General features: G+C 47.8%; 1 protein-coding gene across 1 annotated transcript in view; it reads right to left on the reverse strand.

Moving 5' to 3' along the window:
- Nucleotides 1–2228: 2228 nt before the first annotated feature.
- Ankrd33b (ankyrin repeat domain 33B) overlaps nt 2229–15448 on the reverse strand; it is a 75710-nt gene continuing 62490 nt past the window's right edge. Inside the window, 2 exon segments of the mRNA NM_001191565.1 lie at nt 2229–3395; nt 14117–14257. Coding sequence (NP_001178494.1) covers nt 2575–3395; nt 14117–14257 — 962 coding nt within the window. The 3' untranslated portion in view covers nt 2229–2574.

The following is a 15448-nucleotide window of genomic DNA, read 5'->3' on the forward strand; positions in this document are numbered from 1 at the left end:
GGGAACTTGCTGGAGACAGCAGAGAAAGGGGCTAGCCATCACATATATATCTCTGGGGTTTTCATGTAGTCAGACACCAGGACCAACATCATCCTAGTGCCTGGATAGGGGTGGCACACTTCCAAATACTCGGGAAACAAGGAAACCCTGTGAGTCCTTTGCTGCAACATCACGGATAGTCACTCATGCTTAACTGGAAATTCTGAGAATGGATCATGAAAAGGTAAGGATTTGGAGGAATCGAAACTGTACATCTCTAATTGGCCTGCAGCAGGGACCCGGGCTTGGTGGGGTAATATGTCATTTCTAATGTGGCATTAACACAGTGAAAACGGGTTGTATGATTGGCGGTGCACGGATGCCAGACACCAAGTCATCCTCTGCAGGAGCTGCCTCAAACTGCCTATTCGTGTGACAACCAGGCAACATACAGACATGGAGCCTTTTATGGAGTTCAAGCTGGGTGTCCAGAAGAGCGCCCTGAAAGGAAATGAGGGTTACCCACAGCCCCCGCTGAGAAGCCTCAGTTTCAATACCAAGGCAGCGGTCGCCTTGGTGCTTGGTCCAGTACTGGGGTGCAGCTCCCCTCTGCAGCAGGGAAATGGATGAAATCTGTGGACAGCCAGCATGCGAAATGTGGCTTGGAAGCACTGTGGCACTGCCTTGGTTCCTAGTGGTGGGGCTTGTGACAAGCTAGGTGGTGCCAGGAGAGACAGGAAAGATGAGCCCAAAAGACAACAGCCCCCAAGGAGATGTAGCTAAACCAAAGTCCTAGGTCCCAAGGGCGAACCCAGATATCAGTAGTTTTAGAGGAGGGTCTGAGGCCCCAGCCTCCCCTTGGTATTTTTCTAGGGTTAAAGAGAAACTTACTAAATTGAGATTTTTTTTTCTTTTTTAAACACTGAATGGTGGCACCAGTTTCAAATCCACCTGGGAGCAGCCTAAGGTCCCGTTTTAGGGCATTTGGGGGAAGGCTGGTGTAAGATAATGTTATTCACTACCTAGTGGTACCAACTAGAAGAATAAGCTTAAGCCAGTTCGCTTACCCCCTCCCCACCCCAGTGTAAGACAGACCTCAGCAAAGGGCTTCCAAATCAGTCTGTAATATTCTGACTCTATCGCTTCCAAGCCATTTACATTAAATATTCAAATAAAGTGCATGTGTGACAGATACTCTATGGCCCAGTTGGGATTTCCCAGTGCTTTGGAGACAGAAGGGAACTTTCACAGACGTGTTGGCACCCAGGATAAATCCCATCTCTGCCCTGCCAAAGTCCCCACATGTTGGAAGTTCTACAGAGTTGGCGTGGGGATGAGCCTAACACCAGGGTCAGTCATCAAGGGGAACTCTCAGTAGAAAAACACACAAGGGGTTCTCTGGACTTGAATCTGGAGGAGACTATCAGAGTGTAGCCTACTCCAGGAAAACCTTCCCCAAACTACTCCGTCTAGTATCCAGCATGTAGCACCTGTTCCAAAAGTTACCTGTCTGCCCTCAGCAGTTGACAGCATTCTGAATTCCCTACTCTGTGCACCTTTGACAGTTTTTTTTTTCCTTTTTTTTTTTTTTGGAGCTGGGGACCAAACCCAGGGCCTTGCACTTGCTAGGCAAGTGCTCTACCACTGAGCTAAATCCCCAACCCCACCTTTGACAGTTTTAAGGATCCACATGGGCTGTTTGTAAGCACATATTACTTTGTTCCTACCACTCATTCATTAAAACCTGCCTTCATTAAATCACCTGAAGATGGTCTATTCAAGCCCCTTGCTTGAAATGAGTTTGGCCCTAGCAGCATCGTATTTCTGCAATGTCCCACAACCCACTTTCATGAAATGACTGATTGACAGGGGCTGGGGATAGTAGGAAGGAAAGAGTGTTAAAGAATGAAAGGAAGTTAAGACTTCATCTCACTTGATCGCTTTGGATAGAAGTCGGTGCCTTTCTCAAGTAAAAACAGGCATTTGGCATCACTCAAGTTAACAAGAAAAGCCAGTGCACGGGTGTGTCCATAGGACACGAGAAGGCAGAGGCCAGAACCAAGTGGCGAGAGGAGAATCCCTTCTGTGTAACTCACACACTCATTACAAGTATTTATTGCTAGAGACAGGATTTTAAACAGAGGGTCTGCAAATACAAGTATTAAAATGGACTTAATTATAAAGAGCCTGTCACTGGTAAAATGCTGCAATCTTTCATAAGTAACAAAATACAAAACTATGCGAAAATGCCCTGTGATATGTTGGGTTGTTTTTTTTTTTTTTTTAATTCTTAATTGGGGTTCTTTAAGGGCGACTTCTAGGTAAACTGACCTCTTAGTGTACAGAATGCTCAAGGAACTGGTTTTAAACAAAATCACTTGTACTTTTCCCAGTTCTGTCTTGGGAGCAATGTGGACCGTCCTTTGTGGATCTAGAAGATGTGAATGGCCCGGAGGCTGTGTGACGCAGCACGCACCCCGTAGCAGACAGGAGCATCCCTCTCCACGGTGCTGTCTCCAGCACTTGCAGCCTCCCAGCAGGATTCCTGCGCTGCTTCCCCACACCAGGCACAGGCCTATGAGAGTCGTAGCCCCTTCACGTCCTTTTCCTCCAGCGTGGCGCCCGCCTTTCTTTCTGTGCCTCTGCCTGGCGCTTCTTCTCTGCCTCCTCCGCCTTCCTCTTCTCCTCCTTGGCCTCTTTGTACCGCCACTTGGGGATCTGCAGATAGATGCTGTCCTTGGTGTTGCCCTTGGACGCTGCGCGCTCTGGCTGGAAGGTGGGGGCAGGGGCCTTGCTGATGCGCACTCGAGGGACCACCACGCCCGGCCGCACACTGCTCCTCCGTAGCAACTGCAAAGGCAGGAGGCTGGCCTTCCGAGTAACAGGAGCAGGAGTGGAACCCGAGCCGAGCGACTGGGGAGACCGGGAGCTAGCTCTGGGAGTCTCCAAAATCTGGGATTGCAGCTCTACGTTGTTGCTGTCCTGCGCTTGGGCGTCCAGGTTGCCCCTAGCTGCTAGGATTTCCTGTACCGCCAAGCGTCGTTTCCCCACACAGGGTGGGTTCTCCGGGCACACGGTCTGACAGACTACAGCAACAGCGGGGCTGTAGAGACTTGTGGTCATCCTGACCATGTGATCAAGGACGCCTCCATCCTCCAGGCTCTGGCCGGAGCGGGAGGTCAAAGTAGATCGCAGGAATGCGGTGAATCTCTGCAAGCAGTTTTTGGAACCTGCCTTCTTTAAGATCGTCTCAGCGGGAAGTGGCAATTCCAGCTTATACTTGTCCCCAAACTGTTCTGGGCAGGGTCGCTCCATCAGCCTCTGCATGACTCGAACAGCCTCCGCTCGGCCTGTGTATGCAGCCCACTCCTGAGGTGACAGCCCACGTCGGGGATCCCTTGCTTGAACGTCTGCCCCTGAAAAACAAAAGCACACAATGCAGCAGCCGGATGGGCAGCTAGGATGGTCTTTCAGCGGCAAAGAACAGTGGCAGAATTCAGGACGGTACAGAGAACCTGGCCCAGTCCAGTCACAGTTCCTATGCTCACAAGGCGCTACCCACACAGCCTTGCAAATGCCTCTTAGGTGATTTGTTCTTCCTAGATAAAAACCCGCAAGGAAACCAGGCGAGGTGTCACATGCCTGTAACCCCAGACACTTGGGAGAGAGGGGTGAGAAAATCTCAAGTGGGAAGCTAAGCTGGGCTAAACACTGAGCTCTACACAGCTGAGGCTGCACATAGCAACACTTGGTCTCAAAAAGCCAAAATCGAGCAAACCGGCTTGCTTGCTTGTTTTGTTTTTTTTTTTGGTTTTTTTTTTTTTTAAGTCTCCATGAAGCTGGTGAAATGGCTTAGTACCTGACACCACGCATGACAACCTGGATTTTGATACCAGGAACCCAACATGATCATGACTCCTACATATATGCCACAGTATTTGTGCTACCATCACACACACACACACACACACACACACACACACACACACACACACACACACATGCGTACACATACTGGCATGCACCCAATACACACAAATACACATACATAAATGAATGGATGCAATTTTAAAAAGAATTTTTAACAGGCCCCACCATTCCCTGAACAATAAGAGAAGAACGTTCTAGCAAAGAGGGCTGTCCTAATGCCCTCTCATCTCTGTGCATAGCTACGGTAGAGGTCTCATTCTACTGACGTGCGAATGCCCTGCTTCTCCTGTGGAGCAGACGGCTGCCTCCACAAGCCAGTGGGCACTCCAGGATGGAGGCACAGCATACTGCCTAATGTTTGCTCAGAACATCTTACCTTCTGTGTGAGAAGCATGCACTTAACAAAGACTCCTGATGAAATAGTGTCCCAGCAGCTGAGGCAGCCACCTGAAGCTTCAAAGCCACTGATGGAAGCCAAGTAGTCCCTGCCATGAGTCTCCTATACTGAAATTCGTACACTTCCAACCCAAGCAACACCGTTATGCTGGCTAATTTTGTATTTGCTTGGCTAGGCCATAGCACTCTGGTTTGATCAAGCACAAAGCTAAGCACAAGCCTGAAGAAATTTGACTCTAAGTCAAAAGGATTACTTTCCAAATGTGGTGAGGCCACCCAATCAGGGGTAGACTCTAAGAGAAAGGATGGGTTTCCTGGAGCACACATGCCTACACATGGTCTATGAATTTCAGACTCCTGAATCCCCACAGTTTGCCTAAGACAACCAAGATGAATTGCTTTACTAACTTGCCTTGTGGGCTGTTTTCTCTCTCTCTCTCTCTCTCTCTCTCTCTCTCTCTCTCTCTATCTCTATCTCTATCTCTATCTCTATCTCTATCTCTATCTCTCTCTTTTTTAAAACCTCATTAAAGTTTGGGAAGGAAACACACAAGGAGAGGTTTTCCCTTCTCTTGTACTTTATTGGGATGTCACTAGAAGATGATCTGGTTTTCTGATTCTGCCTTTTTTTTTTTTTTATTAAATTGAGTATTTCTTATTTACATTTCAAATGTTATTCCCTTTACTGGTTTCCTGTCCATCGGCCCCCTAACCCCTCCCACTCCCCTTCTATATGGGTGTTCCCCTCCCCATCCACTCCCCATTACTGCTCCCCAGATGTCCCTATCTTCCTTAGACAGTCACTTCCTCAAAATCGCTCTACCATGGCCCCTTCTGCAAAACACACTGCAGACTTAAACCCCACTTCAGCTCAGATGGGCAACGCATTTCAACTTCTGTCTTTAGAAATGGCTTCCAAATTGCTGTTCAGTTCATCTTGGTCCAATCTCACCACAACATAGTTAAAAATCATTCAGGAGTTCAAGTCCCATTAGCTCTACTGGCGAAGCTTGCAAGAGAACTGGGGCAATTAGCCTGTGAGCTCCTCAGGGACCCAGCCAGCAGCCGCATCTGCATTCATGTCTCACACAGACCCATGTGTCTTGACACATGCTGGCTGCTCGGTTGCTCTGGGCCTAGAGTGTAGGGCTCAGTCACATCCCTGTCATGCAGGCCCATAGCAACCTCAGGGCTGGGAAGATCACCTCACTTAAGCTTACCTGCTAACGGCCTTAGTTCTATGACACATTAAAAAATTGTTGTCTTAGAAAAGTGGCAATTATTTGGAACTGGAATTCAGGAGGAACTCATTAGCCAGAGCACAATTTATAAACTAGCAAAAATGAAAAAGGGGGCAGTAAAAATGCCACTGCAAAAATAGATGACACATTAAACCTTAATTAATTGCATGTCACGTTAAAAGGGAACAAACTGCGAAATTAAAACCGTAATGAACACTTGCATGAAAGAGACATTTTTCAAATGCTAATGAAAAATGAAAGGAATGGCTGTCCAGAGCTTAGCAGTCTGTCTACAACCTTTGAACATGACCAGAAACACACATGCTATAAATCAAGAAGATAGGCCAATCCTACCACAGCAGCCCTGGACTCCAGTCACATGCTCCAAGGTAGTGACCCACTTTTTCAAGAAACCGCTCACTGCTAAGGGTAACAGGAACTGAACTGTAAGAAATGAGTACAACCGCCCCTGGCCTCCACAATGAATCGGACCCAGGATCCTCATTAGACATCAAATTCTGAGGTGGTTCAGGTCCCACATATAAAATGGTACGTTTGCATAGCACCCATGAAGACCATCAGTGGTTCTCAACCTGTGGGTCACAACCCCAACACATATAAAATATTCTGCATATCAGATATTTACATTACGATTCATAAGAGTAGCAAAAGTTACAGTTATGAAGTAGCATTGAAATACTTATATGGTTGGGGGAAGGGCATCACCAAAACATAAGGAGCTATATAAAAAGAGTCGCAGCATTAGGAAGGTTGAGAACCACCGCCATTTACTGATACACTGAAACATGTCCTGATTACCCATTATCCTAAGTCAATTACAATCATTGTGACGCTGTTTAGGGAAAGGCAACAAAAAAGGTCCGTCCACACGGTGTGTATGTGTGTGTTCTGTCAGAGTTAGCTGTACCCATAGACATAGAATCTGAGACACGGGACTGGAAGAACTTGTTGCAGTGCTGGGGATTGAACCCAGGACCCTGCACATGCCCAGCAAGTGCTCTCCCATCCTGGAAGATGATTCGCACTTACATAAATACCTTTCAAGGAGAAACTACAAGAACTTCGGAAGTGCTGCTTACCGTGGCTCACCAGCATCCTTAGTCCCAGCCAGTACTACCGCACCCACAAAACCAGAGACATGTGACTTGGGCTCTCACTGTTGCTGAATTGTGTGCTGTAAGCAGCCTATGCAAAATGTTCTAGTACCCTCAAAACAACTTTATACCCAGCTCTACACAATACATGCGATTGGTTTAACCTAGGGCTTCGAGTCTTTGGCCAGTTAATCCTGTGGGAATTTTAAGAACACCCCCAATCTATAAAAGATGCCAGTCATAACCCATTTGTTGGGACAGTCAAACTCTTGGCCATGTCAAATACCATCTAGGAGAAAACAAACTCCACCTTAGAATCACTGGTCTAACCTAAGGACTACAGCCTTGTTCCCCAGCCAGCCAGCCAACCAGCCTCCTGTGGCCAAGGAGCCAGCCCCTGCTTAGTGAACCCTAATGAGTTGTTTGCCTCCTGTTGCTGCTGCTGCTGCTTCCTACTTGAAACACACATCGCAGGCCCAGATGTCTAGTGATTGCCACAGAATCCACAGGTGTCAGTGTGGGCCTCATGATCATTAGGACCTGAGTTTGGACTCCCGGGCCATGTAGAAAGCCAGGCACTGGGCACAATAGAGTTCCCCTGCAATCCCAGTGCTGAGGAGGCAGAGACAGGAGGGCCTGGAGCTCACTGGTCATACATTGTAGCTGAGTCAGAAAGCTCTGGGTTCAGCATGAAGCCCTGTCTCAGAACACAATACGGAAAGCAAGAGAAGACATCCAACATCAACCTCTGGCCTCCACACATATGCATGTTCACATGCATGCACATGCACACACACACACACACACACACGTACACATACACAAGTCTATGAACATACACACAGACATACACACAGAGAGAGAAAAAGAGAGGGAAGGGGGAGGAAGGAATGGAGAGAGGGATAGAGGGAGGGGGAAAGAGGAGGGAATGAACTGGTAAAAAGGAAGCAGGGTCTATGATGTCATGGAACCAAGGTCAGATCTGGGTGGTATCTGTGGACTTCATGACATCTAATGACACACGAGAAATAGATGTCTGTCTTTTATCTATTTATTTATTTACTTTATATATGAGTACACTGTCGCTGTTTTTAGACACACCAGAAGAGGGCATCAGATCCCATTACAGATAGTTGCGAGCCACCATGTGGTGGTTGCTGGGAGTTGAACTCAAGACCTCCGAAAGAGCAGTCAGTGCTCCTAACTGCTGAGCCATCTCTCCAGCCCAGATGTCTACCTTCTTTAAATCATCCCCAGGATGGGATTTTTGTTACTTGAAACAGAAAGCATCACAAACAAGTGCTGGGGAGAACACTCAGTCTCAGGACTGCTCTCCTCTAGACGGCATAAAGACCCAGGCTCGGCATTCCTGGGATATCATAGCTTACCTAGGTCGTCAGCCGGCATTCCTGGGGTGTCTAAGTCTCATAGAGGTTGGGCTGCAGTGGCCCACAACACAGTCCCTGTCACCTCCCTCCGTCTGCGCCTCTCGCTAAGGTCACATTCTACAGAGACTACAGAGTCCTTTCAGTGCAGAGACCCTGCAGGCATCCTCTGGCTCCTAACTAGGACAGGAAACTCCTGTCCTGCATATAAACTGAAAGCAGCTATGTGCTGACACAAGTCACCTGGCTTTTGAGAAGCATGCCATGCAGCCTCGTCTGAGATGACAGCAAACATACAAGGGATAGTGTCTGCAGTGTGCGCCTCGCTTCCCTCCCAGGCCATTTTCTTCCCAAGAACTACAGGAGAATGGAAGCTAAACTTCAGCTTCGTGCTCTTCCTCCCGGAGGCTGCAACAATTACATCACACTTCAGGAATAAAGCAGGCTCTGTTGAGCAAGTCTGGAACCTGGCAAACTCCATGAAAAATAAAAAAATAAAAAATAAAAAAATAAAAAATCACATCGTTGACACAACTCCTCAGAGCCACTTACGGAAATAGACCTGTCACTTTGGTGCATTAATATTCCACTGGGCTGACAAGGTGCTGCATGTCCCTTTCGATTCTTATCAGAATGGCTGACATTATCAGGAAACCTAATCCAAACAGCCACCAGGTTGGCTCGCAGCGTCGGCTGCATTTGTCATTACATTTGGGTTTCCGATAATTCTAACGTTATTTTATTCTATCTGACAATGCAGATAAGGGCTGACGTGTGCCTGTGTGTTAGACTCTGGGAAAATCTAAAGGGTTTAGATGGTCAGCCAATTCAATCATTCATCATTTCTAGGTGAAGTGGTTCCAATGGAATGTAATAAAATTGCAAGTCAGAAACAAATGTCTGGTGTCAAAAGCACCCAGGAACTGAAGCATACTGAATTCTAACAACAAAACAATATCGGAATGAGACGCATGTGCCCTATTGGCACTATGCAGTATTGTGGGTGCCCTTTGCTTTTAGAACAATTACAGGAAGATCATTCTGCAGTCTGCTACTGAATCACTGCCCTCCACCATACATAAACACACTTTGTGCTGAGGGGCCAACTTAAAGAAAGGCACAGGCAACTGGTACCTATGAATACCTCCAGTTGCTCAATACTGGTATGTGTAAATGGAAATTAGAATCAAAGCAGGGATGCAAACTTTTAAGATGTGTCAACAGGCATCCTTGCTGATGGCTGACAAACCTGGGGAGGCTATTCACTTGCACACTGGTTTCTCTTCAAATATACACAGTTACACCAAAAGGAAAGTAAACTTCAGATTCCTGAAAAGAATTGTAAGCTAACGAGACAGATGTGTGCGACAATGTTCCTGAGGTTAAGTCAAGAACAGTCAAGGTGTGATGGTCTGCATATGCTTGGCCCAGGGAGTGGCACTATTAGAAGGTGTAGCTTGTTGGAGGAAGTGTGTCACTGTGGGGGTGGGCTTGGAGACCCTCCTCCCAGCTGCCTGTGGATGCTCAGTCTGTTCCTGGCTTCCTTTGGGTGAAGATGTAGAACTCAGCTTCTCCTGCACCATGCCTGCCTGGATGCTACCAAGCTCCAGCCTTGATGATAATGGATTAAACCTCTGAACCTATAAGCCAGCCCCAATTAAATGTTGTCCTTTATAAAACTTGCATTGGTCATGGTGTCTGTTCACAGCAATAAGACCCTAATTAAGACACAAGACTTCTGGGGGAGCTCAAATGCACCCTAAAGGAGCTACCATGCCAGTGTGGTCTGGAACAGAACAGGCTGGGAAGGAGGATTGTGTCTGAGGATACAGATCTCTTTTTACTTTTTAAAATCCTATCCCACTTTAATTAGTTGCATCTGTGACCCTTGATGGGAAACAACAACATATATAGAGGTCATCAGGTAATATCTGCAGGCATTTTGGGGTGTCCCGACTGGAGAGTGCTCCAGTTATCTGCTAAGTGGAAGCCACAGATGCTACTAACATCCCACATTGGCAGAAAGGCTCTGTAAGGATTGAGCAAACCCCACATGCCAGGGTGGCAAGAAATTATGTGCTTATTAACACAAATATCTCACCACAAGGGTAACTTTTAAAAAGAAAAATGCACTCTATTTTTCATTCATTCGCAAATAACCCCTGATGGTGTAAACGGATCAACAGTGAAAGCTGAGAGTAACCAGCTTTTACCGACAGCTCCCTCCAAGGTGGGTACCTTGGCCTTACATGAACAAAATCCAATCTGTGACTTCCTGTGATGACATTGTCATCAGCCCAGAGAGGCATGTGACACACAGGAAGCTGCCCTCCTGACTTGGGGGCATTTCTGCTGTATTCTAAAGAACACAGCAGACAGGAACCTGAATGCCTGAGGATTATTCTAGACTTCAGCAGAGGGGAGACACTCACACAGTGTTGTAGGGGGTCAACAGAGAAGAGTGAGTTCAGAGACTGCATGTCAAATCTGTAAGCAGGGGCAGAAGGAGCAGCAGCAAAGTCACCACCATGCCCAAGCTGCCGCAGCCTTCCCTGGGCTGTGGAAGGCATTTCTGAGAAACTTTAGATGCTATAGATGATGCCTGAAACCCCAGGAGACCTAAGAAAAAAAATGACAGGAGGACTCATTTCCCCCTGCCGAAAAAGAGTTGAGAGTTCAAATTAATTAACTGTGGAAAACTCACTTGATATGATTGACACGTTCACTTTTGGGTTAAAGAACAGAAATCATTAAAAGATCTATATTCAGTTAGAACTAGATCTTGACACAGTGAAAACGGACGAAGATTTTACCCAACACCAAGCTTCAGGTAATCACCATTTAATTATTTCTCATCGAAATGGGACAGGAGGGCCTTACCTCTGCTGAAACTGATTAACTTCTAAAAGTTAAATTCAGTTGAATTGAACGTACAATCGGTGGAACTAATTCCAAAATACACTTTACACACATGTACTGATTGAATGTGTGTATACACACATAGGCACACATGCCATCGCTTGTGTGTGAAGGTCAGAGGACAAATTGCAGGAATCAGTTCTCTTCCTAAGGTCTAGGCAGACCCAGGAGTCTATTTTAATTATTTACACACACACACACACACACACACACACACACACACACACACACACACACACATACACACACACTCTCTCTCTCACTTATACCATCCTCTAAGCTGTGTAGATTAAAGCAGGAGGAAAGCCAATCCAAGGCTGTAATCCCCTAAATCCAGACTAATCACAAGGACAAGGTTAAAAGATGCTGTACAATGTACAGCGCCAAGTCACAGACAATCAGTAAAGACAGAGCGACTGTCAGGAGTCAGAGGGGATGGGGCACACGTGGGAACTGCACGTGGGGCCAGCTGGGATGATAGAACACAGATAAGCCACTCATGGAAAGACCAACGTCTAGAACAACGTTGCCACCCCTGGGTAACTAGGATGGGAGGGGGCCCTGTGCTCTGACTTTGGTGTCCTCAAAACCTCATCTGCCGGAGTTTTGTACCCACTGTGAGGACATGTTCTGTCCCGAGAGCGAGGCCCCACAAAGGGCCCCTTGTGTCCTATATGAAGACACAAGGAAGCTTGACTCCTCATCAGACATCAACTCTGCTGATGCATTGATGAGGGGCTTCCCGTGCCCTAGAACTGAGGACAGCACGCAGATACTGATTATAAGCACCAGCTCCTCAGGATTGGCCGCGCCCCGTGCCAAGAACAAAGATAACTTAAAAGAACCACATTTAGCAACAGCAACACCCTCTGAGGTGTCGGACGCGAACTGTGAACCCGGTGTTGTGTGCAGGTTACATTTGTTTTCTCAATTAATTCCTGAAGACACTGCTCAGGTTACCCTAGCAATGATCCTTTCAGTTTTGTGTCAGGAAAAGAACAAGAGATCAGTCACAGGGACCTTTACGTGCTGTGGAACCGTGAAAGGTAGCCCAATTCCCAGCTGAGCTAAGTCCTGAAACCCCGGATACCCTGAAGGGACAGTAGATGCTTCTCTCACCTGTTCCCAAGCAGTCACTAGCATAAGTCTACCATAGGTTTGTGGCCATCAGTCACATAAGGGCTACGCCCCAAGCCCCACTACACCCCCATGCAAAGGATGTGACCTGTAGTCACATAGGCTCGAGACCAATCTCCATTTTGATGAGGCCTGAAGAGCTTAACCACTAGGCTTTTCTTCCCAGACACTCCTCCCTGCAAAAGGTATTTAATTGGGCTGGAGAGATGGCTCAATGGTTAAGAGCAACAGCTGCTCTTCCAGAGGTCCTGAGTTCAAATCCCAACAACCACATGGTGGCTCACAACCATCTGTAATGAGATCTGATGCCTTCTTCTGAAGACAGCTATGGTGTACTTCTTACATCTTTAAAAGAGAAAAATAAAGTATTTAATCTCGGGCCCACACTGAGAAGGGAGGTATGGTTTTACTCATCTCCTTTCTGCCATGACAATAAATGCCTTAAAACCATGGACTGCCTCTTTCTCCTGGGGATCCACCATGAGGAGCCATGGAGAAGGCCTTCACCTACAGAGCTGCTGTCTAATCTCCCATAGAAAGCCTCTCTGTGCTCCCAGCCACACTATGACCAAGCCAAGCTCAAGCCCATTGCAGTCAAGCCAAGAACTCTCCTCACAGGACCAGCTGGACGCCCCCAGCCCTGACCCAGGCTAGATCCAGTCTGCGAGCCCCCACTCTGTTCTCAGCTCTCCCGCAGCATCCGGTGGCACCTGGGTGTCCGAGAGCCTGAGAACCAGAGTCCTGGTCTCATCCTCACTGGAGGCCTGAGGACCCCTGAGCCAGCTCCAGCTGTCTCCTCCAGACTGCACTTCCCCACCCCCAGAGCTGTGTCCTGCAGCTCAACACCTGCCCCAGTGCCTGGTGACAGCATGGGGTAAGTGGAGTCAACTCCCTCATCCTGCCTGCAGTGGGTCCCTGCCCTGTGGCAGAGCAGATCCAGGAACCCCACAGTCCTACAACATGGGGTTCATCAAACTTTGTAGCAAAGTCATAGCATATTCATCCTCAGGGGGGAGGGAGAGAAAGAAGAACAGGGAAGGATTTCTCCAGATGGAGAACCTATGGAGTAAGTGCATAGTCCTGTTGATCCAGCTTCAACCTAGGGATATCCCCCATGGAGACCCTGCTGGAACAGCCCAGCTCAGCCTCATCCATGTCAACTTCAACACTTCTGTCCTCAGGACAGAGGCAAGGCCAGGAAGCACACTTCCTTTGTTGCATATTATGTGTTCAGGTGCATATGCATATTCACCCAGTGGCCAGGCACATGAATGCCCAAAGCCAATCTGGAATCTTCCTTGATCCCCTTAGTTCATTCAGTGAGCCTACCTAGCCAGCTTGTTCTTGAAAACCCCTTACTGTCCTCATCTTCCAAGTGCAGAATACCCACTGAGCATTTATGTGGCTTCTAGAAATTCCCATCTCAGGCATGTGGGGTAAAGCTCTACCCAGTGAGCAATATGCCCAGCCCCCAGAATACACACTCTTGATGAAGCCAGCTAGAGAGCCAACAGACAGAGAGGTAAAGGGAGATGCCAGCAGGGAGCAATGGGGCTTTCAGGGAATGATCCAGTGCTGTGATCAATCCTTAGCCAGTCCCAGAGTCACTTACTTTGGGCTCCCCCTTCCCTCAAACATAGACAAGAATACTGGAGTCTCCTGTATTCCAGGCTGGCCTTAGACTTGCTATGTGACTCAGGATGCCTTTGAACTCCTTATCCTCATGTATCTGCATGTTAAGTGCTGGGATTACAGATGTGCATCACTACACCCAGTTTATGTTGTGCTAGGATTGAGCTTTGGGGCTCTGTATACTAGGAAAGCATTCTGCTGTCCGAGCCATATATACCCTTGCTTGCTTTTAAATAAAACTCAAATGATGACACTGTACAGCTCAACAACAACCACAACAACAACAACAACAACAACAACAACAATCTATTCCTTACTGCCACTGTGTCTGTGAGAGGCCTGGGTCTAAGGCCTAAAGAGTATGCAGCACAGGAGGGCTTACCTGCTAGCATCAGGGCTCGCACACATTCTGTTCTACCCTGCATGGCTGCCTTCATGAGAGCTGTGAAGCCGAATATGTTCCTCCTTTCTAGGTCCAGACCGGGGAAATAATTCAGCAAGTAGTTGGTGATGGTGGCATGCCCTGAAAGAGAATTATACATTTATGAAGGTCCATGTACCCACAGAGGAGGTCACTTCTATGTGGCAGAAAAAGAGACAGACACTGATCATCATCAGTCACCTGTGTGTGGCTCTGGGAGCAGTGGGATGTGGGAGACACTGCTCCAGCCACACAGGGCAGCTCACTGTGGCCCATCAGTCTCCCTCCCAGGAGGCAGAGGCAGAGGCAGGCTGTGCTGTCACATGAAGTGACTTCACTTCCCCATAGGCAGGATACAGTCAACTCCCAGCAGGAGTCACCAGGGCAAACAGATGCCAGGCTGCAAAGGAGCCTGGGAAACACTTCGTGGAGAAATTCATTAGAGCAAGGGTATACCTTAATTCACATGGGGCACCTCTGGTTACCATTCAAAATATGTTGTATTTCTCCCTCCCTTCCTTTCTCCCTGCTCCCACTCCACATCAACACACACACACACACACACACACACACACACACACACACACACACACACACACAGGGCTATAAAATCTAAGCAGGTGAAGACCTGCATTTCAGAACACAGTTCTTCCTTTTCTCACCTTGTTCCTCCCAAACAGAATCTGGTTTACACTCATTCCTGGGGCTTTGAAATGTCAGGCGCTCACCCTGGGGGCCTCTCTGGCAAGGATCATGAAAAAGGCAGGAAAACAGCTACCTGCAGAGCAGAAATGGCTGCTGGATCTACTGCCCCAGCCACCTGAGGCCAACAGTTTGCCTTTCTAGCCCTGAGATTTATTCCTCCCCAGCCACCCTCAGTGGTCAAAATCAGAACCCTGGATAACCATTCTAAGACTGACTACAATCTGCCTAGCAGGACTCTTGACCTGTAGCCCTAAAACAAGAGCGACAAACACTGGTCCTCCCTAGCCCTAGACAACCAAGAGAGTATCTAAACATGGCCTCATGCTCCCTGAAGGGCTACGGTTCTATTTCATGACCATCCACATCAGACAAGAAGACAGCTTCCTTTGCTCACTGCCCTGTGCTCATGTGCACCCCTCCCCTTAGCTTCCGGGTGCCTAGGTCAGGAGACCAGAATCTCCCTGCACAACCTAACTCTACCCATGCTCCTTTCAACTCCACTATCAGACCCACAGGAACAGGGCCTCAGGCGCATTCCCACGCGCTCTGTACTTGATCCGGTCCCTTTTCGTGTGGGGAAGTCAGGCC

This window comes from Rattus norvegicus, chromosome 2 (genome assembly GCF_021556685.1).
Source record: "Rattus norvegicus strain SHRSP/BbbUtx chromosome 2, alternate assembly SHRSP_T2T, whole genome shotgun sequence".
NCBI classification, from domain to species: domain Eukaryota; kingdom Metazoa; phylum Chordata; class Mammalia; order Rodentia; family Muridae; genus Rattus; species Rattus norvegicus.